Below are 24,009 nucleotides of genomic sequence, written 5' to 3'. Positions count from 1 at the left end.
CTCTCACCCTCCCTCATTCCTTCCTCTCTCTCTCTCTCTCCCTCATTCCTTCCTCTCTCTCACCCTCCCTCATTCCTTCCTCTCTTTCTCCCTCATTCCTTCCTCTCTCTCTCCCTCATTCCTTCCTCTCTCTCTCCCTCTTTCCTTCCTCTCTCTCTCCCTCATTCCTTCCTCTCTCTCTCCCTCTTTCCTTCCTCTCTTTCTCCCTCATTCCTTCCTCTCTCTCTCCCTCATTCCTTCCTCTCTCTCTCCCTCTTTCCTTCCTCTCTTTCTCCCTCATTCCTTCCTCTCTTTCTCCCTCATTCCTTCCTCTCTCTCTCCCTCATTCCTTCCTCTCTCTCTCTCATTCCTTCCTTTCTCTCTCTCCCTCATTCCTTCCTCTCTCTCTCTCTCTCATTCCTTCCTCTCTCTCTCTCTCATTCCTTCCTCTCTCTCTCTCTCCCGCATTCCTTCCTCTCTCTCTCTCTCCCTCATTCCTTCCTCTCTCTCTCTCCCTCATTCCTTCCTCTCTCTCTCTCTCCCGCATTCCTTCCTCTCTCTCTCTCTCCCGCATTCCTTCCTCTCTCTCTCTCTCCCTCATTCCTTCCTCTCTCTCTCTCTCCCTCATTCCTTCCTCTCTCTCTCTCTCTCCCTCATTCCTTCCTCTCTCTCTCCCTCATTCCTTCCTCTCTCTCTCTCTCCCTCATTCCTTCCTCTCTCTCTCTCTCCCTCATTCCTTCCTCTCTCTCTCTCTCCCTCATTCCTTCCTCTCTCTCTCTCTCCCTCATTCCTTCCTCTCTCTCTCTCTCCCTCATTCCTTCCTCTCTCTCTCTCTCTCCCTCATTCCTTCCTCTCTCTCTCTCTCTCCCTCATTCCTTCCTCTCTCTCTCTCTCTCTCCCTCATTCCTTCCTCTCTCTCTCTCTCTCCCTCATTCCTTCCTTCTCTCCCTGTCTCTCTCTGTCTCTCTCTCTCTCCAGCTTCTGAACCAGGTGTTAAACAGAGTGACCGCAGAGAGGAACCTCTTCGACCGTGTGGTCAACCTCCGTCTCCCAGGTAATTTCTCGTACTCCCAATATTATTGTATACTTCTAGTAGTATTGCAGTATTAAACAAGTAATAGTATAAGTACAGAGATCACACCACTCTTTCACCAAGTCTGCTATTGACATTCTAAAATCTGTAACTGCTACTACCCCTGCAGTGTTATACCACTACAGATGCAGACAGACATACTGTACCCACTGGTCAAGCTGATGCAGACAGACATACTGTACCCACTGGTCAATCTGATGCAGACAGATATACTGTACCCACTGGTCAATCTGATGCAGACAGATATACTGTACCCACTGGTCAATATAATGCAGACAGACATACTGTACCCACTGGTCAATCGGATGCAGACAGACATACTGTACCCACTGGTCAATATAATGCAGACAGATATACTGGACCCACTGGTCAATATAATGCAGACAGACATACTGTACCCACTGGTCAATCTGATGCAGACAGATATACTGCACCCACTGGTCAATATGATGCAGACAGACGTACTGTACCACTGGTCAATATAATGCAGACATACATACTGTACCACTGGTCAATATAATGCAGACAGATATGCTGTACCCACTGGTCAATCTGATGCAGACACATACTGTACCACTGGTCAATCTGATGCAGACAGAAATACTGTACCCACTGGTCAATCTGATGCAGACAGACATACTGTACCACTGGTCAATCTGATGCAGACATATATACTGTACCCACTGGTCAATATAATGCAGACAGATATACTGTACCCACTGGTCAATATAATGCAGACAGACATACTGTACCCACTGGTCAATATAATGCAGACAGACATACTGTACCCACTGGTCAATATAATGCATACATATATACTGTACCACTGGTCAATATAATGCAGACAGACATACTGTACCACTGGTCAATATAACGCAGACAGATATACTGTACCACTGGTCAGTTTAATGCAGACAGATATACTGTACCACTGGTCAATATAATGCAGACAGATATACTGTACCACTGGTCAATATAATGCAGACAGATATACTGTACCCACTGGTCAATATAATGCAGACAGATATACTGTACCACTGGTCAATATAATGCAGACAGATATACTGTACCCACTGGTCAATATAATGCAGACAGATATACTGTACCACTGGTCAATCTGATACAGACACATACTGTACCACTGGTCAATATGATGCAGACAGACATACTGTACCACTGGTCAATATAATGCAGATAGACATACTGTACCACTGGTCAATATAATGCAGACAGACATACTGTACCACTGGTCAATATAATGCAGACAGACATACTGTACCACTGGTCAATATAATGCAGACAGACATACTGTACCACTGGTCAATATAATGCAGACAGACATACTGTACCCACTGGTCAATATAATGCAGACAGACATACTGTACCCACTGGTCAATATAATGCAGACAGACATACTCTACCACTGGTCAATATAATGCAGACAGATATACTGTACCCACTGGTCAATATGATGCAGACAGAAATTCTGTACCCACTGGTCAATATGATGCAGACAGACATACTGTACCACTGGTCAATCAGATTCAGACAGACATACTGTACCCACTGGTCAATATAATGCAGACAGACATACTGTACCACTGGTCAATCAGATGCAGACAGACATACTGTACCACTGGTCAATATAATGCAGACAGATATACTGTACCACTGGTCAATATAATGCAGACAGATATACTGTACCACTGGTAAATCAGATGCAGACAGATATACTGTACCACTGGTCAATATAACGCAGACAGATATACTGTACCACTGGTCAATATAATGCAGACAGACATACTGTACCACTGGTCAATCTGATGCAGACAGACATACTCTACCCACTGGTCAATCTGATGCAGACAGACATACTCTACCCACTGGTCTATATGATGCAGACAGACATACTGTACCCACTGGTCAATATAATGCAGACAGACATACTGTACCACTGGTCTATATAATGCAGACAGACATACTATACCACTGGTCAATCATAACACATCACACACAGTCTGAAAGATTCTGAGATGCCCTCGATTGTTCTCTTGGCCTGAGCTATATTAATATCACACTGTTAGCGGGTGTTTTCCCTTACGGTTGGTTACTACTTACACTCTGACGTGTGAAAAATCAGATCATTCACTTCAGCTGCAGGAAATGAAGGTTGGATCCAACCCAGCAGAGCCATTCATCAGAAATGACCACATGGAGCTGTGTGATGCATTATTCACAGCCACTGTGTTCATTGTGCTGACTGATATGTGTGTAGGGTCTTTTTTTCTAGGAGTTTTGTGTGCGTGTGTGTCTGGTACTTTACTGATGGGCACTAAGGTCCTCGAGGGGCTGGAGACAATTGCTTGTTTGGCAGATACACTTTGCGCTCAGTTCCAAATGTTATCCTGAGTCACCCGCTTTACCCCTGACTCCAATAATCTGTTTTATTTGTGTGTTTTTATGGGGAGAATCACACTGATCTGGAATATCAAACCCCTTGCCATCTGACTGATTTTTTTTCTCCCCCCCCCTCCACAAAAAAATCACTGAAAGGCTTTCAGTAAAGTCTCATGGCCCCTCTCTTTGTGTAAATTCTGTCTCCAATGAAACCCGTTATCTACTTTCCCAGAGTCAGATAAACTCATGGAAACCATGTCTCAGCGTGCAGTGTCAAGGAAGTTGCTAACTAGCGTTAGCGCAATTGCTAACTGAGCACAATGACTGTGAGTCTGAGAACAGCTAGCATGCTAGTTAGCTTTGGCTCACAAAACTATCTTTTATCTTCGTTCATACTAAGACGCAGAGACTTACACATTGTATCCCACAAGTTATCTTGACTCTGGGGAAGTAGATAATCATCTTAAATCAAATAAAGAAAATGTAATATTTCAAATTTCTATGACGCGTTTGCAAATGTTGACCAAGTGCTAAAACAGCAACCTCGTTCTTTGTACCTGGAGACCTGAACAATGTCTTTCTCTGTGTTCCTGGTGTCCAGGCCTAGAGAGCGTCGACCACTATCCCATCCTAGTGGCTGTGACAGGAATTCTGGTGAGGATCCTGGTGGACTGTGAGAGACAAGGGTAAGTGAATAAACAAGCTGTATTTGCTCTTGGGGGGGGGGGGGTAGTTGACGTGGCCAATAGCATGGTTTTGGAGGCCCTCTCTGGCTTTGGAGGCCCTCTCTGGCTTTGGAGGCCCTCTCTGGTTTTGGAGGCCCTCTCTGGTTTTAGGAGGCCCTCTTTCATGCAGTTCTCAACATTTTGCCACGGGGTCAGAGAGAACGTGTTAGTTTTAAAGCTAGGTCCTTGCCATTCACACATTTTGTCATGGGATTGAGCGAAAAATTTGAATTTCAAATGTAATTTCCTTAAATTATGCAAATGCCAGTAAATTGCCAGTATGCCTCGTTCTTATATTATCCGAGTGGCTCAAACATTATAACAAAAAAAAATTGTACAGGTCCTTTGCAATAGTTGGACATGTGTAAAACCCTGTCCTTTGTACTCTGCTGTTAATAGTCTGTATCCTGCTGGTTCTCCGGTAATTGTATAGCGGTGGGTTGGTCAGGACTGGACCGGGAGGCGAGCAGGCTGTAATCTCCCTGCCTAGCATGCCACCTCTAACCAGATCACTGTGTGTGTGTGTGTGTGTGTGAGTGTAACGAGAGAGAGCAGTCCTATCCTGTCCTCATTATTTTCTATCCCAGTGAATTGAAACACCAGTCAGTTCTCTGGTCAGGGCTGGACTGTAATAGGTCTAGGTAGTACACACTATGTAGGGGGTAGGGTTGCATTTGGGACGGAGCGTAGGACAGCTAGTACCTGTGCCCTTCTAGCTTCCGGCTGAGTGATCTATCGATCGATTTTGCCCTGGACGTTCTCTTCTTCATTTCTGGTCTAGACATTATCCCTTTTGCTTTTGGCTTTTATTGGCTACTGTATAAACCAAATCAAAATGTTTATAAATTCTTATTTTTTTAAAAGCCTTTCTGGTAGTTCCGTTTTGAGCGTTGTAAAGCTGGACTCTAGAATTCATAGAAAACCATATGCAGAACGCCACTACTCTCTATTGTTATCTAGGTTGGTATATAGCTAGCTAGTTTGCTTCGTTCATGGAGGAAATGTTAGCTATTTACATAGGTTGCAGCTGACCTGTGTGCTAACCAAAGCCATGTATTTGTATGTATGTTTTTCTAAATACTTACACAAGTAGCCAGCTAGCTACTATTTGCAATGTTGGATGGATAGCTGATCTGTTCCATTTATGAAAATAGCGACAATTGTCTCATGATATTTTAACTTATCCAATCTTCTCCCACAGGCACTGTGTAGCATGCATGTATGCAAAAACAGTTCTTAGTGTTAATGATTAGTTATTGGAGAAACGAGACCAAGATGAGACTCTGGACAAGGCGGATACGGTATATTAAAGGCCGTTTATTCAAGCGTAATGATATCTGGCAAAACGTGCTGCACGGCTCTCATTCGTCCAGCTCTTAGGGAACTATCGGAAGAAGAAGAGAGCTACAACATATTTGTGCAGTTCATTTATACAAATCAAATCAAATCAAATCAAATTTTATTTGTCACATACACATGGTTAGCAGATGTTAATGCGAGTGTAGCGAAATGCTTGTGCTTCTAGTTCCGACAATGCAGTAATAACAAGTAATCTAACTAACAATTCCAAAACTACTGTCTTGTACACAGTGTAAGGGGATAAAGAATATGTACATAAGGATATATGAATGAGTGATGGTACAGAGCAGCATAGGCAAGATACAGTAGATGGTATCGGGTACAGTATGTACAAATGAGATGAGTATGTAAACAAAGTGGCATAGTATAGTATAAAGTGGCTAGTGATACATGTATTACATAAGGATACCGTCGATGATATAGAGTGCAGTATATACGTATGCGTATGAGATGAATAATGTAGGGTAAGTAACATTTATATAAGGTAGCATTGTTTAAAGTGGCTAGTGATATATTTACATCATTTCCCATCAATTCCCATTATTAAAGTGGCTGGAGTTGAGTCAGTGTCAGTGTGTTGGCAGCAGCCACTCAGTGTTAGTGGTGGCTGTTTAACAGTCTGATGGCCTTGAGATAGAAGCTGTTTTTCAGTCTCTCGGTCCCAGCTTTGATGCACCTGTACTGACCTCGCCTTCTGGATGATAGCGGGGTGAACAGGCAGTGGCTCGGGTGGTTGATGTCCTTGATGATCTTTATGGCCTTCCTGTGACATCGGGTGGTGTAGGTGTCCTGGAGGGCAGGTAGTTTGCCCCCGGTGATGCGTTGTGCAGACCTCACTACCCTCTGGAGAGCCTTACGGTTGAGGGCGGTGCAGTTGCCATACCAGGCGGTGATACAGCCCGCCAGGATGCTCTCGATTGTGCATCTGTAGAAGTTTGTGAGTGCTTTTGGTGACAAGCCGAATTTCTTCAGCCTCCTGAGGTTGAAGAGGCGCTGCTGCGCCTTCTTCACGATGCTGTCTGTGTGAGTGGACCAATTCAGTTTGTCTGTGATGTGTATGCCGAGGAACTTAAAACTTGCTACCCTCTCCACTACTGTTCCATCGATGTGGATAGGGGGGTGTTCCCTCTGCTGTTTCCTGAAGTCCACAATCATCTCCTTAGTTTTGTTGACGTTGAGTGTGAGGTTGTTTTCCTGACACCACACTCCGAGGGCCCTCACCTCCTCCCTGTAGGCCGTCTCATCGTTGTTGGTAATCAAGCCTACCACTGTTGTGTCGTCCGCAAACTTGATGATTGAGTTGGAGGCGTGGAACTTGGAACGTTACATTGAAATGACGTAGGTAGATTCTGGTAGTCCTGGCTCCTGGTAGGTTGTTCGTAGGTGATAGACAGTCCTCTCCAGCCTGGTGTCAGTATCCCATTGGTTCTCGACAGAGTTCTTTGTCTTTGGAGCCCATCCCAAAGGGTTTTGAGTGTGTGTATATTTAGGAGTTTTCAGTGTGTTCATCTTATTCCGCCACCCTGGTGGGGGTTTCCCGTGCAGTTAGTATATTGAGAAACAGAGAGATGGGGAAGGTATAACACAGAGTACAAGCCAAAATTGCATGGTTAAGCCCAGGCAGACAACAGTCAGTGAATGCGTCATTACGTGTTTTAATATGTTATTACATTAGCTAGCTAACATTAGCTAAACCATCTGTAGCCCCCAACTTCCTAGCTAGCTAATGCTAGCTAGCCCAGCTGTGCCTCCCAACTACCTAGCTAGCTAATGTTATCTAGCCCGTCTGTGCCTCCCAACTACCTAGCTAGCTTGCGTTAGCTAAACCATCTGTAGCCCCCAACTAGCTAGCGAGCTAACATTAGTGAACCCATCTGTAGCCCCCAACTAGCTAGCGAGCTAGTTAACTAGTTTGTCTGGTCGCATAGCAACACTGAAAAATTAGGTGAATAAAATATTGAGTGAAGAGGGTGCCATTTGAGAAATACCCATACTCTTGGGGGGGGGGGGGGGTTCTGTAATGTGGTAAAGCAGTTTTGGGCTGTTGCAATTTCAACATGACATAACATTTAAAAGCTGTGAAGGATGTACTCTACAATTTACATTTTGAACTTGGATTGTGGATTTCAATTGTCTTACATGGAGTAGACTTTTCCTCTTAGTTATTGACTGTAACCTACTGTGGTAGATTTGAATCCTGATGACACAGGATCTTCAGACCTTTTACAAATGGCGAGCTTGTCTCCTTTGTGTCTCTTGTCTTGCTCTCGTTCTCTCTCACCGTCCCCCTCTTTTACTCCTATGAGATCGTCTAGATAAGTTGAGCATTCAGTCGCTCCAGTTGCAGTACGTGTGTTCCCATTTTGTAGGTGTGATGTAGCTGAAGGTCTGACGCAGATGCCATTGTCTCCTATTATCGCATGAGTAGAGAGAGAGATAGATAGAGACAGTCACCCCAGGCAGTCACCCTGACCGGTAGGCAAACAACACGAGGCTAGATGATATGATTTTCTTTCCTTCATCTTTTTCTCACTCCCTCCTCTCACTCAGTCTCTCTCTCTCATTTTCTCCTTTCTCCTCTCTCTCTCACTCTTTCTTTCCCTCCCTCCCTCCCTCTCTCCTGTCTGTAAAAGGCTCACAATTGCACCCATCACAGCCAAAACCGGGGTGTTATGAGGCTCTGTCAAGAAAATCCAATTACTGAGATATTACAGCTCCTTGCCGGAACAGAAGCCAAGTATCAGACAATACATGACTAGTGTATTGCTGCTGGAGGCCTCTGGTTGCATTTAACACCTGCTGACTGCTCAGACACACTGATAAATAGGATAATATTAAAATGATTATTAAGCTATATATAAAACATATATTGTTATCTATTCAGTGGATAATATTTGAAATTTCCCTGTACTACTCTATCAACGAAGGCAGGAGAGGGGCTTTTTTGAGCCTCCTGGGTCCATTTAGCCTCCTGGGTCCATTTAGCCTCCTGGGTCCATTTAGCCTCCTGGGTCCATTTTGAGACCTTTTACATTTTCACATAATACTATCATCAACTAAAGCACATGTCGTGTCTTTGGCTATGCCAGATTAAGTGATATGACATGCTATTCTATAAAATCCTTTCTCTGTAATTAATATTACCTGATTGAGCTAATCATGTAAATGTAATTAACTAGAAAGTCGGGGCACCAAGAAATAATATTTATAGAGCTGTTATCTTCCGAATAAACTCTTAAAGACCTAGTAATATTTTACATCATTAGCAGTCAATATTAATCGTCACCTTATTTCAGTCTCATCTGAAAGTTGTAAATTCTTGGTTATCTTCACGAACCCTGGCTAACAAGTTGAATCAGCAATACAAAATTGGGTTTATTTATTTACTAAATACCTAACTAATCACACAGAATTACATAAACACAGAATGCTAATTATTATTATATTATTACAGAAAACGTCCCTGGTGGACGCAGATGACATGAAGGCTGGTTACACAAAGGAAAAGGGGCGGGTTTGAGTGAAAGAGCGGGAAGACTGAGGAACAAAGGGCGAAGCTGTGCTATCGTAAATACAGCATCTTATGCATTCTAAATTACCGCCCATTTGGAAAAGGAAAATGCAATAAATATTTACTCTGAGCTGCGCTTCGGTAGGTTGGTCGTAGATGTTGGCGGTGTTGGCCAACTGAGATCTTCCTGTCCTCGGAAGAATGTCTCTGGTGGTAAATTAATACGTTGTAGTATCTTCATTGTGTGTTAGACTGGATACGTCGTCCGTCCTTTCCTAGCCCACGTTTACAGCTGCTGTTGCTAACTCGGATGACATCTAGGATGTCTCACTTCTTTAGTGATAAAGAGTTCAAAGTTCATACCATTCACAACCAAAGCTCACGCTGAGGTTGGCTTAGTTCTGTAGTTGACATGTTAGTCCTTTTCAGCGTATGGACCGTCGTCCTATCGTCCTTGGAACAGAAGGTTAAATTTTTGTCAATGGAATATATAGTGAAGGGAGAGAAGGGTGTGTTTCATAGTTTCTAACCCATGTCTCTTCACAGGGGCGGGCCACTGATTGAGCAGAGCTCTAACCTTATGAAAACCCAATTCTCTCATTTGGAAGCTAAAATTACATTTCACAAATAGTTTCATATTCAAACATTTAAATTGCACAATTCCATGTGAATCTGATAACTAGAATGTGTAGACTTTCCCCGATACAGTTTATGTCGTCCTGTCATCAGTCATAATGTCTTAGATGACAACCGAACTGACATCATATTCATTAAGTACCAACGCATATTTTCAACTGGTTGGATTACCGAAATATGGTTCCTTTCCCCCCACTTGTTTGATGTTTCCAGACTCTCTATGTTTAACAAAGGCTATTCAAGAGTCCTTCAGTAGAATCAAGAGAGAGAGGGGAGAAAGGTATTTATGGGGGGGTCATAAACCTTACCCACAGGCCAACGTCATGACACACACAAAGACGTTGGTATTTCTTTTGGTTGAGAAAGACTGTTTACCGTCTTGTCACCCTAGATGAACCCGAACCGACTGATTTTTAGCCTGTCGGTTGACAGATGTTCTTTCTTAACACCCCGTTTAGGCACCTCTTTATCCCATGTTCTAATATTATCTACATATTCATACTTCACTTAGTGTTAAGTTGCTGTCAGGTTCACGGCTGTCTTCAGATCACAGAGCAGGATTAGTGTGTGATATTGTACATCTGTTACTTCTCTGTCTCAGTGAGGGCAGAAAGCAGCCGGGTAAGCACTTAACGCACGAATGCGCACTTCAGCACTTCAATTAAATGAAATTCATTTTTATAAAGCCCTTTTTTACATCGGCAGATGTCACAAAGTGCTTATAAAGAAACCCGGCCTAAAACCAAAAAAGAGCACGCAATGCAGAAGCACAGTGGCTAGGGAAAAGTCCCTAGACAGGCAGGAACCAGGCTCTGTGGGGGGTGGTCAGTCCTCGTCTGGCTGTGCCGGGTGTTGATTATTAGAGTACAAGACCAGATTGTTGTTCAAGATGGTCATAGATGACCAGCAGGGTCAAATAATAATAACAGTGTTTGTAGAGCAGGACTCTCCAACCCTGTTCCTAGAGAGCTAGCATCCTGTAGGTTTTAACTCCAACCCTGTTCCTAGAGAGCTAGAATCCTGTAGGTTTTTAACTCTAACCCTGTTCCTAGAGAGCTAGCATCCTGTAGGTTTTAACTCCAACCCTGTTCCTAGAGAGCTAGCATCCTGTAGGTTTTAACTCCAACCCTGTTCCTAGAGAGCTACCATCCTGTAGGTTTTAACTCCAACCCTGTTCCTAGAGAGCTACCATCCTGTAGGTTTTCGCTCCAACCCTGTTCCTAGAGAGCTAGCATGTAGTGGTACAGGTCAGTAGTGGTGGTACAGGTCAGTAGTACAGGCCTATCACTACTGACCTGTACCACTGACCTGTACCACAACTACTGACCTGTACTACAACTACTGACCTGTACCACTGACCTGTTCTACTGACCTGTACCACCACTACTGACCTGAACTACTGACCTGTACCACTGACCTGTACCACCACTATTAGTAGTAGTTATAGTGCAGGTCAGTAGTACAGGTCAGTAGTTATAGTACAGGTCAGTAGTTGTAGTACAGGTCAGTAGTCCAGGTCAGTAGTACAGGTCAGTAGTGGTAGTACAGGTCAGTAGTTATAGTCCAGGTCAGTAGTTATAGTCCAGGTCAGTAGTTATAGTGCAGGTCAGTAGTGCAGGTCAGTAGTGCAGGTCAGTAGTACAGGTCAGTAGTTGTAGTACAGGTCAGTAGTTGTAGTACAGGTCAGTAGTTGTAGTACAGGTCAGTAGTTGTAGTACAGGTCAGTAGTTGTAGTACAGGTCAGTAGTTATAGTACAGGTCAGTAGTTGTAGTACAGGTCAGTAGTTGTAGTACAGGTCAGTAGTTATAGTACAGGTCAGTAGTCGTAGTACAGGTCAGTAGTTGTAGTACAGGTCAGTAGTCCAGGTCAGTAGTTATAGTACAGGTCAGTAGTCCAGGTCAGTAGTTATAGTCCAGGTCAGTTGTCCAGGTCAGTAGTTATAGTCCAGGTCAGTTGTCCAGGTCAGTAGTTATAGTACAGGTCAGTAGTACAGGTCAGTAGTCGTAGTACAGGTCAGTAGTTGTAGTACAGGTCAGTAGTCCAGGTCAGTAGTTATAGTACAGGTCAGTAGTCCAGGTCAGTAGTTATAGTCCAGGTCAGTTGTCCAGGTCAGTAGTTATAGTACAGGTCAGTAGTACAGGTCAGTAGTTATAGTACAGGTCAGTAATACAGGTCAGTAGTAGTAGTACAGTTCAGTAGTAGTAGTAGTACAGTTCAGTAGTAGTAGTACAGGTCAGTAGTAGTAGTACAGGTCAGTAGTACAGGTCAGTAGTACAGGTCAGTAGTACAGGTCAGTAGTACAGGTCAGTAGTTATAGTACAGGTCAGTAGTACAGGTCAGTAGTACAGGTCAGTAGTACAGGTCAGTAGTAGTACAGGTCAGTAGTAGTAGTACAGGTCAGTAGTTATAGTACAGGGTAGTAGTACAGGTCAGTAGTTATAGTACAGGTCAGTAGTACAGGTCAGTAGTTATAGTACAGGTCAGTAGTACAGGTCAGTAGTACAGGTCAGTAGTTATAGTACAGGTCAGTAGTACAGGTCAGTAGTACAGGTCAGTAGTTATAGTACAGGTCAGTAGTACAGGTCAGTAGTAGTAGTACAGGTCAGTAGTAGTAGGTACAGGTCAGTAGTCCAGGTCAGTAGTTATAGTCCAGGTCAGTAGTAGTACAGGTCAGTAGTTATAGTACAGGGTAGTAGTACAGGTCAGTAGTTATAGTACAGGTCAGTAGTACAGGTCAGTAGTTATAGTACAGGTCAGTAGTACAGGTCAGTAGTTATAGTACAGGTCAGTAGTTATAGTACAGGTCAGTAGTTATAGTACAGGTCAGTAGTAGTAGTACAGGTCAGTAGTAGTAGGTACAGGTCAGTAGTCCAGGTCAGTAGTCCAGGTCAGTAGTTATAGTCCAGGTCAGTAGTCCAGGTCAGTAGTTATAGTCCAGGTCAGTAGTACAGGTGCGATGCCTAACAATCTGACAGGGATGCACCGTAAGATCCAACCCGTTGCTGGCTGCAGTGCAGCTTCATTGTGAATTCACATGGAATTTTATTTTATAATTTACACTGCTCAGCAATGCTAAGAAAGTGTCTGTAGTAAGTAGCAGGCTTTTATCTCACTGGGAGGGACAATATACCAGAGGTTAGCTATTGTGAGCAGGGACTAAAGCAGTAATTCTGCATCATTGGGTCATTAAACATATCTAAATATATTAGATTACATTTATTCTCCGTATTACTTGAGTTTTAAGCTACTGGCTTTTAACTCCATTAACTAATGTAATATTCTCGGTCAATTGCTACTTTGTAAAACGGGATTCCAGTGATTGGGTTTAAATGGTTTTCCATTAATTGGAATAGTTGAGATAGAACAGAGAGGTGTTGCATTAGTAGAATTGTGGACTCGGGAGTCACAGGACTTTGACTTGAGACTCGACTTGATAGAAAATAAAATTGCTCGTCTTTGAGCATCAAGACTCGGGGGACTTAACTTTGACTTGAAATTATCTGGCCAGGTTTTTTGTTTAAAAAAAAAAAAAAATGAATTGTTTATATTGCCACGTCAGCAATGGAGAATGAAGCAACAATTACTAGCATTGGCTTATTGGTCTTTTGGTATGTCAAAGCTTTAAAATGGATCATTTACCTATGAAGCTAACATCTTGTAATTTGTTATTTTTATTACTGTGGCTCACCAAACGCCAACCAGTGGAGAGTAGTGCTTTGATCACTTTCACAAGTTCAAATGGATATGCACGGGTCTCTCAGATCTCAATTCTCATTAGCCAATCAATACCCGTCATGTGATCGGGTCCTTCTCACACAGGCCTCACAGCTCTGACGAACAAGTGAAGACAGACACATCAGGGATGCAACAGCGTGCAACCTTCTTATCCAATTTCCCGAGGAGCTCGTTGAAGACGTAAGAACTGTCCACATGTACTTTTTCCAACAAGACGAGTGACGAACAGCAGCAGTCAACGTCAATCTACTACCACCACCACAGTACAAAAAGTTTAGCCAAACTATTCTATTGGTCAGCTCGTTGTTCTGTGTGAGAAATAAATATTTCTAACGGGGGCCTCCCGGGTGGCGCAGTGGTTAAGGTGCCATCAGATACTCTGGGTTCGCGCCCAGGCTCTGTCGTAACCGACCGGGAGGTCCGTGGGGCGATGCACAATTGGTCTAGCATCTCCCGGGTTAGGGAGGGTTTGTCCTTGTCTCATCGCACACCAGCGACTCCTGTGGCGGGCCGGGCGCAGTGCGCACTAACCAAGGTGCACAGTGTTTCCTCCGACATATTGGTGTGGCTGGCTTCCGGGTTGGATGCGCGCTGTGTTAAGAAGCAGTGTGGCTTGGTTGGGTTGTGTATGACTTTCAATTTTCGTCTCTCCCGAGCCCGTGCGGGAGTTGTAGAGATGAGACAAGATAGTAGCTACTAAAAACAATTGGATACCACAACCTTTTTTTAAATTCTGGGTCATCCTGTAGGGTCAGTTGTGGGACTATAGTTCCCTAATTCATACAACCACAGTACTTAAAACAAAGTTTAAAAGCAATGATTCTGATGCAACAGATTAGAATTTGTTGCTCACATTATAAAGTGCAGCAATGCGTAGGCTTGGCAAATGTTCAAAAATGCAGATTAGCGGCAAAAACATTGTTCTCAAAAGCACACCGCAAATGCAAGCAGTTTCATGTGACAAATGAAAATATCCTTCAGAAATGTTGAACGAGGGAAGATCTAAAGATGCAACAATTAGCACGGGATGCTAAATGACTAGGATTATCAACTAGCATGGGATGCTAATATGACTAGGATTATCAACTAGCATGGGATGCTAATATGACTAGGATTATCAACTAGCATGGGATGCTAATATGACTAGGATTATCAACTAGCATGGGATGCTAATATGACTAGGATTATCAACTAGCATGGGATGCTAATATGACTAGGATTAACAACTAGCATGGGATGCTAATATGACTAGGATTATCAACTAGCATTGGATGCTAATATGACTAGGATTATCAACTAGCATGGGATGCTAATATGACTAGGATTATCAACTAGCATGGGATGCTAATATGACTAGGATTATCAACTAGCATGGGATGCTAATATGACTAGGATTATCATCAACTAGCATGGGATGCTAATATGACTAGGATTATCATCAACTAGCATGGGATGCTAATATGACTAGGATTATCATCATCTAGCATGGGTTGCTAATATGACTAGGATTATCATCATCTAGCACGGGATGCTAATATGACTAGGATTATCATCAACTAGCACGGGATGCTAATATGACTAGGATTATCATCTACTAGCACGGGATGCTAATATGACTAGGATTATCATCATCTAGCACGGGTTGCTAATATGACTAGGATTATCATCATCTAGCACGGGATGCTAATATGACTAGGATTATCATCAACTAGCACGGGATGCTAATATGACTAGGATTATCATCTACTAGCACGGGTTGCTAATATGACTAGGATTATCATCTACTAGCACGGGTTGCTAAAATGACTAGGATTATCATCTACTAGCACGGGTTGCTAATATGACTAGGATTATCATCTACTAGCACGGGTTGCTAATATGACTAGGATTGTGTCCATGGCTGCTGGACAATGATGATTTGAAAACCAATAGAACAGGAGAGAAAAAGCCAACTAAAATGGTTGAAATGGTATATAGTATATGAGGAAGGGTTTATTAAATAACTCCCTCGACGTTCCTATGGTCGGAATTTGTCTAGGCTACTTTGAAAAAATACATGCCTCATAAAATAACAACAACAACAAAAAGTCCAGGTTTTAAACACTTACATTTTGGGTGGAATAGTTTCAAAATGTTGACGGCGCAACAGGCACAGCCCTTTCTCTCCTATCTGGAAAAAAACCCACTGCCACGTGTAGGTCGATAGAATCAAGCCTTAAGACGTTAATATTAATTATCCTATATTTTATTTGTCGAACATGACTGGCGTTAAGCCTATAAAAGTAAAAAAAATATAATAATAATAATAATAATAATAATAATAATAATAATAATAATAATAATATATATAAATAATAATAATAATAATAATAATAATAATAATAATAATATATAAATAATAATAATAATAATAATAATAAATAATAAATAATAATAATAATAATAATAATAAATATATATAAGTATTATTTCCCAATCATGTCAGCATCGGTGTGGACGTGAGAGGCTGTCGTCAAAACGCAAGGTCTATCACCTACACTTTGACATGGAGGATCATTATGTACATTTCCCATACACTTATGGTTTTTCTAAACAGAATGGAGAGTATTATTAAAATCAATTTATTTGGCTATTTTGGTTATGGCCTTGGTGTCCTGGCATATGGCCTTGGTGTCCTAGGCATATGGCCTTGGTGTCCTGGCATATGGCCTTGGTGTCCTAGGCATATGGCCTTGGTGTCCTAGGCATATGGCCTTGGTGTCCTGGCATATGGCCTTGGTGTCCTGGCATATGGCCTTGGTGTCCTGGCATATGGCCTTGGTGTCCTGGCATATGGCCTTGGTGTCCTGGCATATGGCCTTGGTGTCCTGGCATATGGCCTTGGTGTCCTAGGCAGATGGCCTTGGTGTCCTAGGCAGATGGCCTTGGTGTCCTAGGCAGATGGCCTTGGTGTCCTAGGCAGATGGCCTTGGTGTCCTAGGCATATGGCCTTGGTGTCCTGGCATATGGCCTTGGTGTCCTGGCATATGGCCTTGGTGTCCTGGCATATGGCCTTGGTGTCCTGGCTGATGGCCTTGGTGTCCTAGCATATGGCCTTGGTGTCCTAGCATATGGCCTTGGTGTCCTAGGCAGATGGCCTTGGTGTCCTGGCTGATGGCCTTGGTGTCCTGGCAGATGGCCTTGGTGTCCTGGCTGATGGCCTTGGTGTCCTAGGCAGATGGCCTTGGTGTCCTGGCAGATGGCCTTGGTGTCCTGGCTGATGGCCTTGGTGTCCTAGGCAGATGGCCTTGGTGTCCTGGCTGATGGCTTTGATGTCCTGGCTGATGGCCTTGGTGTCCTGGCAGATGGCCTTGGTGTCCTAGGCAGATGGCCTTGGTGTCCTAGGCATATGGCCTTGGTGTCCTAGGCATATGGCCTTGGTGTCCTAGGCATATGGCCTTGGTGTCCTGGCATATGGCCTTGGTGTCCTGGCATATGGCCTTGGTGTCCTGGCTGATGGCCTTGGTGTCCTGGCTGATGGCCTTGGTGTCCTGGCTGATGGCCTTGGTGTCCTGGCTGATGGCCTTGGTGTCCTAGGCAGATGGCCTTGGTGTCCTGGTAGATGGCCTTGGTGTCCTGGCTGATGGCCTTGGTGTCCTAGGCAGATGGCCTTGGTGTCCTGGCTGATGGCTTTGATGTCCTGGCTGATGGCCTTGGTGTCCAGGCAGATGGCTTTGGTGTCCTAGGCATATGGCCTTGGTGTCCTAGGCAGATGGCCTTGGTGTCCTAGGCAGATGGCCTTGGTGTCCTAGGCATATGGCCTTGGTGTCCTAGGCATATGGCCTTGGTGTCCTAGGCATATGGCCTTGGTGTCCTGGCATATGGCCTTGGTGTTCTAGGCATATGGCCTTGGTGTCCAGGCATATGGCCTTGGTGTCCTGGCATATGGCCTTGGTGTCCTGGCATATGGCCTTGGTGTTCTAGGCATATGGCCTTGGTGTCCAGGCATATGGCCTTGGTGTCCTGGCATATGGCCTTGGTGTCCTGGCATATGGCCTTGGTGTCCTAGGCATATGGCCTTGGTGTCCTGGCTGATGGCCTTGGTGTCCTAGGCATATGGCCTTGGTGTCCTGGCAGATGGCCTTGGTGTCCTGGCATATGGCCTTGGTGTCCTGGCATATGGCCTTGGTGTCCTGGCATATGGCCTTGGTGTCCTGGCATATGGCCTTGGTGTCCTAGGCATATGGCCTTGGTGTCCTAGGCATATGGCCTTGGTGTCTAGGCATATGGCCTTGGTGTCCTAGGTAGATGGCCTTGGTGTCCTGGCTGATGGCCTTGGTGTCCTGGCATATGGCCTTGGTGTCCTGGCATATGGCCTTGGTGTCCTGGCATATGGCATTGGTGTCCTGGCTGATGGCCTTGGTGTCCTAGCATATGGCCTTGGTGTCCTAGGCAGATGGCCTTGGTGTCCTGGCTGATGGCCTTGGTGTCCTAGGCAGATGGCCTTGGTGTCCTGGCAGATGGCCTTGGTGTCCTGGCTGATGGCCTTGGTGTCCTAGGCAGATGGCCTTGGTGTCCTGGCTGATGGCTTTGATGTACTGGCTGATGGCCTTGGTGTCTTAGGCAGATGGCCTTGGTGTCCTAGGCATATGGCCTTGGTGTCCTAGGCATATGGCCTTGGTGTCCTAGGCATATGGCCTTGGTGTCCTGGCATATGGCCTTGGTGTCCTGGCATATGGCCTTGGTGTCCTGGCATATGGCCTTGGTGTCCTGGCATATGGCCTTGGTGTCCTAGGCATATGGCCTTGGTGTCCTAGGCAGATGGCCTTGGTGTCCTGGCATATGGCCTTGGTGTCCTAGGCATATGGCCTTGGTGTCCTAGGCAGATGGCCTTGGTGTCCTAGGCATATGGCCTTGGTGTCCTAGGCATATGGCCTTGGTGTCCTAGGCATATGGCCTTGGTGTCCTGGCTGATGGCCTTGGTGTCCTAGGCAGATGGCCTTGGTGTCCTGGCAGATGGCCTTGGTGTCCTGGCTGATGGCCTTGGTGTCCTAGGCAGATGGCCTTGGTGTCCTGGCTGATGGCTTTGATGTACTGGCTGATGGCCTTGGTGTCTTAGGCAGATGGCCTTGGTGTCCTAGGCATATGGCCTTGGTGTCCTGGCATATGGCCTTGGTGTCCTGGCATATGGCCTTGGTGTCCTGGCATATGGCCTTGGTGTCCTGGCATATGGCCTTGGTGTCCTAGGCATATGGCCTTGGTGTCCTAGGCAGATGGCCTTGGTGTCCTGGCATATGGACTTGGTGTCCTAGGCATATGGCCTTGGTGTCCTAGGCAGATGGCCTTGGTGTCCTAGGCATATGGCCTTGGTGTCCTAGGCATATGGCCTTGGTGTCCTAGGCAGATGGCCTTGGTGTCCTAGGCATATGGCCTTGGTGTCCTAGGCATATGGCCTTGGTGTCCTAGGCATATGGCCTTGGTGTCCTAGTCATATGGCCTTGGTGTCCTAGGCATATGACCTTGGTGTCCTAGGCAGATGGCCTTGGTGTCCTAGGCAGATGGCCTTGGTGTCCTGGCTGATGGCTTTGATGTACTGGCTGATGGCCTTGGTGTCTTAGGCAGATGGCCTTGGTGTCCTAGGCATATGGCCTTGGTGTCCTAGGCATATGGCCTTGGTGTCCTGGCATATGGCCTTGGTGTCCTGGCATATGGCCTTGGTGTCCTGGCATATGGCCTTGGTGTCCTGGCATATGGCCTTGGTGTCCTGGCATATGGCCTTGGTGTCCTAGGCATATGGCCTTGGTGTCCTAGGCAGATGGCCTTGGTGTCCTGGCATATGGCCTTGGTGTCCTAGGCATATGGCCTTGGTGTCCTAGGCAGATGGCCTTGGTGTCCTAGGCATATGGCCTTGGTGTCCTAGGCATATGGCCTTGGTGTCCTAGGCAGATGGCCTTGGTGTCCTAGGCATATGGCCTTGGTGTCCTAGGCATATGGCCTTGGTGTCCTAGGCATATGGCCTTGGTGTCCTAGTCATATGGCCTTGGTGTCCTAGGCATATGACCTTGGTGTCCTAGGCAGATGGCCTTGGTGTCCTAGGCAGATGGCCTTGGTGTCCTAGGCATATGGCCTTGGTGTCCTAGGCATATGGCCTTGGTGTCCTGGCAGATGGCCTTGGTGTCCTGGCAGATGGCCTTGGTGTCCTGGCAGATGGCCTTGGTGTCCTAGGCAGATGGCCTTGGTGTCCTAGGCAGATGGCCTTGGTGTCCTAGGCAGATGGCCTTGGTGTCCTAGGCAGATGGCCTTGGTGTCCTAGGCAGATGGCCTTGGTGTCCTGGCAGATGGCCTTGGTGTCCTGGCTGATGGCCTTGGTGTCCTGGCTGATGGCCTTGGTGTCCTAGGCTGATGGCCTTGGTGTCCTAGGCAGATGGCCTTGGTGTCCTAGGCAGATGGCCTTGGTGTCCTGGCATATGGCCTTGGTGTCCTAGGCAGATGGCCTTGGTGTCCTGGCATATGGCCTTGGTGTCCTAGGCAGATGGCCTTGGTGTCCTGGCAGATGGCCTTGGTGTCCTGGCATATGGCCTTGGTGTCCTGGCTGATGGCCTTGGTGTCCTAGGCAGATGGCCTTGGTGTCCTAGGCAGATGGCCTTGGTGTCCTGGCATATGGCCTTGGTGTCCTGGCTGATGGCCTTGGTGTCCTAGGCAGATGGCCTTGGTGTCCTAGGCAGATTGCCTCTGGTGTTGGAAGTCGATACACCACTTTCTGTTTCTGATTAGCACAGACCTGAGATGTCTTACTGGTTTCCCTTCAGAGGCTTCCGGGTGAGGAGCAACGGAGGGAAGTGTGTGTCTGTGTGTGTGCCATCGGATCGTTAGTTCAGTGACCCCAGTGTAGGAGTGCCTGCTCTCTGTGAAACCAAACAACTTTGCACCTGAAAATTAATCACTTCTATCAGCACCCATCTGTCAACCATTCAACCGTGTAAGCCAAGTGATGGAGGCATGACACCAAGAAATGGAGCTGTACAGCTGGCTAACTGAAGTCAATGTCCATTGATGTATCCCAAACCGCTCCCTATTTCCTTTCTAGTACATTACTTTTTTTTTACCACGGCCAACAGGGGCACTATATATAGAGAATAGGTGCCATCTGGGATTCATAACAGCAATAACTAGAGCTGGCTAACCGAGGACAACCTACAACTCGACTGTACACCATGAATGAATGTCCCACTGACCCACATGGAACAGGAAAAAGACAGGCCTTTGTAGGGAGGAAAAAGACAGGCCTTTGTAGGGAGGAAAAAGACAGGCCTTTGTAGGGAGGAAAAAGACAGGCCTTTGTAGGGAGGAAAAAGACAGGCCTTGGTAGGAAAGAAAAAGACAGGCCTTTGTAGGGATGAAAAAGACAGGCCTTTGTAGGGAGGAAAAAGACAGGCCTTTGTAGGAAAGAAAAAGACAGGCCTTTGTAGGGAGGAAAAAGACAGGCCTTTGTAGGGAGGAAAAAGACAGGCCTTTGTAGGAAAGAAAAAGACAGGCCTTTGTAGGGAGGAAAAAGACAGGCCTTTGTAGGGAGGAAAAAGACAGGCCTTTGTAGGGAGGAAAAAGACAGGCCTTTGTAGGAAAGAAAAAGACAGGCCTTTGTATGGAGGAAAAAGACAGGCCTTTGTAGGGAGGAAAAAGACAGGCCTTTGTAGGAAAGAAAAAGACAGGCCTTTGTAGGGAGGAAAAAGACAGGCCTTTGTAGGAAAGAAAAAGACAGGCCTTTGTAGGGAGGAAAAAGACAGGCCTTTGTAGGGAGGAAAAAGACGGGCCTTTGTAGGGAGGAAAAAGACGGGCCTTTGTAGGGAGGAAAAAGACAGGCCTTTGTAGGGAGGAAAAAGACAGGCCTTTGTAGGGAGGAAAAAGACAGGCCTTTGTAGGGAGGAAAAAGACAGGCCTTTGTAGGGAGGAAAAAGACGGGCCTTTGTAGGGAGGAAAAAGACGGGCCTTTGTAGGGAGGAAAAAGACAGGCCTTTGTAGGAAAGAAAAAGACAGGCCTTTGTAGGGAGGAAAAAGACAGGCCTTTGTAGGGAGGAAAAAGACGGGCATTTGTAAAAAGACAGGCCTTTGTAGGGAGGAAAAAGACAGGCCTTTGTAGGGAGGAAAAAGACAGGCCTTTGTAGGGAGGAAAAAGACAGGCCTTTGTAGGGAGGAAAAAGACGGGCCTTTGTAGGGAGGAAAAAGACAGGCCTTTGTAGGGAGGAAAAAGACAGGCCTTTGTAGGGAGGAAAAAGACGGGCCTTTGTAGGGAGGAAAAAGACAGGCCTTTGTAGGGAGGAAAAAGACGGGCCTTTGTAGGGAGGAAAAAGACAGGCCTTTGTAGGGAGGAAAAACTTGAAATCGGCCCTAATTAATCGGCCATTCCGATTAATCGGTCGACCTCTACTGTGGATGTATTTCAAGACCTGCCTTCCAACTCAGTGCCTCTTTGCCTGACATCATTGGAAATTCAAAAGAAATCAGCCAGGACCTCAGGAAAAAATCAGCAATTTCCAAATGCCTGAAGGTACAACATTAATCTGTACAAACAATAGTACGCAAGTATAAACCCCATGGGACCACGAAGCCGTCATACCGCTCAGGAAGGAGACTCGTTTTGTCTCCTAGAGATGAACGTACTTTGGTGCCTAAAGCGCAAATCAATCCCAGAACAACAGCAAAGGACCTTGTGAAGATGCTGGAGGAAACAGGTACAAAAGTATCTATATCCACAGTAAAACGAGTCCTATATCGACATAACCTGAAAGGCCGCTCAGCAAGGAAAAAGCCACTGCTCCAAAATCGCCATAATAAAGCCAGACTACGGTTTGCAACTGCACAATGGGACAAAGATTGTACTTTTTGGAGAAATGTCCTCTGGTCTGATGAAACAAAAGTAGAACTGTTTGGCCATAATGACCATCGTTATGTTTGGATGAAAAAGGGGGAGGCTTGCAAGCCGAAGAAATCCATCCCAACCGTGAAGCACGGAGGTGGCAGCATCATGTTGTGGGGGTGCTTTGCTGCAGGAGGGCCTGGTGCACTTCACAAAATAGATGGCGTCATGAGGATGGGAAAATTACGTGGATATATTGAAGCAACATCTCAAGACATCAGTTAAAATTAAAGCTTGGTCGCAAATGGGTCTCCCAAATGGACAATGACCACAAGCATACTTCCAAAGTTGTGGCAAAATGGCTTAAGGACAACAAAGTCAAGGTATTGAAGTGGCCATCACAAAGCCCTGACCCCCATCCTATAGAAAATTTGTGGGCAGAACTGAAAAAGCATGTGCGAGCAAGGAGGCCTACAAACCTGACTCAGTTACACCAGCTCTGTCAGGAGGAATGGGCCAAAATTCACCCAACTTATTGTGAGAAGCTTGTGGAAGGCTACCCAAAACGTTTGACCCAAGTTAAAACAATTTAAAGGCAATGCTACCAAATACTAACTGAGTGTATGTAAACTTTTGACCCACTGGGAATGTGATGAAAGAAATAAAAGCTGAAATAAATCATTCTCTCAACTATTATTCTGACATTTCACATTCTTAAAATAAAGTGGTGATCCTAACTGACCTAAGACAGGGAATTGTCAGGAATTGTGAAAATGTTTGTTTAAATGTATTGTGCTAATGCATGTGCATGTGAGTGAGAGGTGTATCAGAGCGATAGGCACCCGGGAGAAGGGAATTCTAATTATTATATTCAGCCCAAGGACACAATGGCCACTTTGGCCGCAAGGAATGGATCATTTTTTTAGGGGACATTACTGCCACACGAGTTGGCTGCTGGGAAATGCATGGCTTAACTCTAGACTTGCCTTGGACTCCAGCAGCACCTGTGTTGTGTAATGATTTGGCCAGTGAATTGAACATAAGTCTTTGACTTGTGTTGGCGTTGTAGCTCGTCGGGTCATAACTTTTTCATGTTTTATTGGCTTTGGTGTACAACTGCCTCCTGAGATTATTGGATTGGCCTTCTCAGTTTTCAGGCCCACGTGGCACTGCAAGTACACCCTGTTTTATCATTCTGAACAGTCTCTACCAACTGCCCCACGTGGCACTGCAAGTACACCCTGTTTTATCACTCTGAACAGTCTCTACCAACTGCCCCACGTGGCACTGCAAGTACACCCTGTTTTATCACTCTGAACAGTCTCTACCAACTGCCCCACGTGGTACTACAAGTACACTCTGTTTTATCACTCTGAACAGTCTCTACCAACTGCCCCACGTGGCACTGCAAGTACACCCTGTTTTATCATTCTGAACAGTCTCTACCAACTGCCCCACGTGGCACTGCAAGTACACTCTGTTTTATCATTCTGAACAGTCTCTACCAACTGCCCCACGTGGCACTGCAAGTGCACCCTGTTTTATCATTCTGAACAATCTCTACCAACTGCCCCACGTGGCACTGCAAGTACACCCTGTTTTATCACTCTGAACAGTCTCTACCAACTGCCCCACGTGGCACTGCAAGTACACCCTGTTTTATCACTCTGAACAGTCTCTACCAACTGCCCCACGTGGCACTGCAAGTACACTCTGTTTTATCACTCTGAACAGTCTCTA

The 24,009-nt window shown here is 45.5% G+C and overlaps 1 protein-coding gene across 2 annotated transcripts in view; it reads left to right on the top strand.

The window, feature by feature from the left end:
• Window positions 1-24,009, top strand: part of LOC139413907 (ring finger protein 123) — a 257,740-nt gene that overhangs the window by 120,381 nt on the left and 113,350 nt on the right. For both annotated transcript variants that reach the window (XM_071161754.1, XM_071161755.1), the window contains exons 33-34: window positions 958-1,033; window positions 4,071-4,155. In XM_071161754.1, the coding sequence (XP_071017855.1) occupies window positions 958-1,033; window positions 4,071-4,155 (161 nt within the window). The remainder of the gene's footprint in view (window positions 1-957; window positions 1,034-4,070; window positions 4,156-24,009) is intronic.

Source organism: Oncorhynchus clarkii, chromosome 7 (assembly GCF_045791955.1).
Source record: "Oncorhynchus clarkii lewisi isolate Uvic-CL-2024 chromosome 7, UVic_Ocla_1.0, whole genome shotgun sequence".
Taxonomy (NCBI): Eukaryota; Metazoa; Chordata; class Actinopteri; order Salmoniformes; family Salmonidae; genus Oncorhynchus; species Oncorhynchus clarkii.
This window is presented reverse-complemented; position numbering and strand designations above follow the sequence as displayed.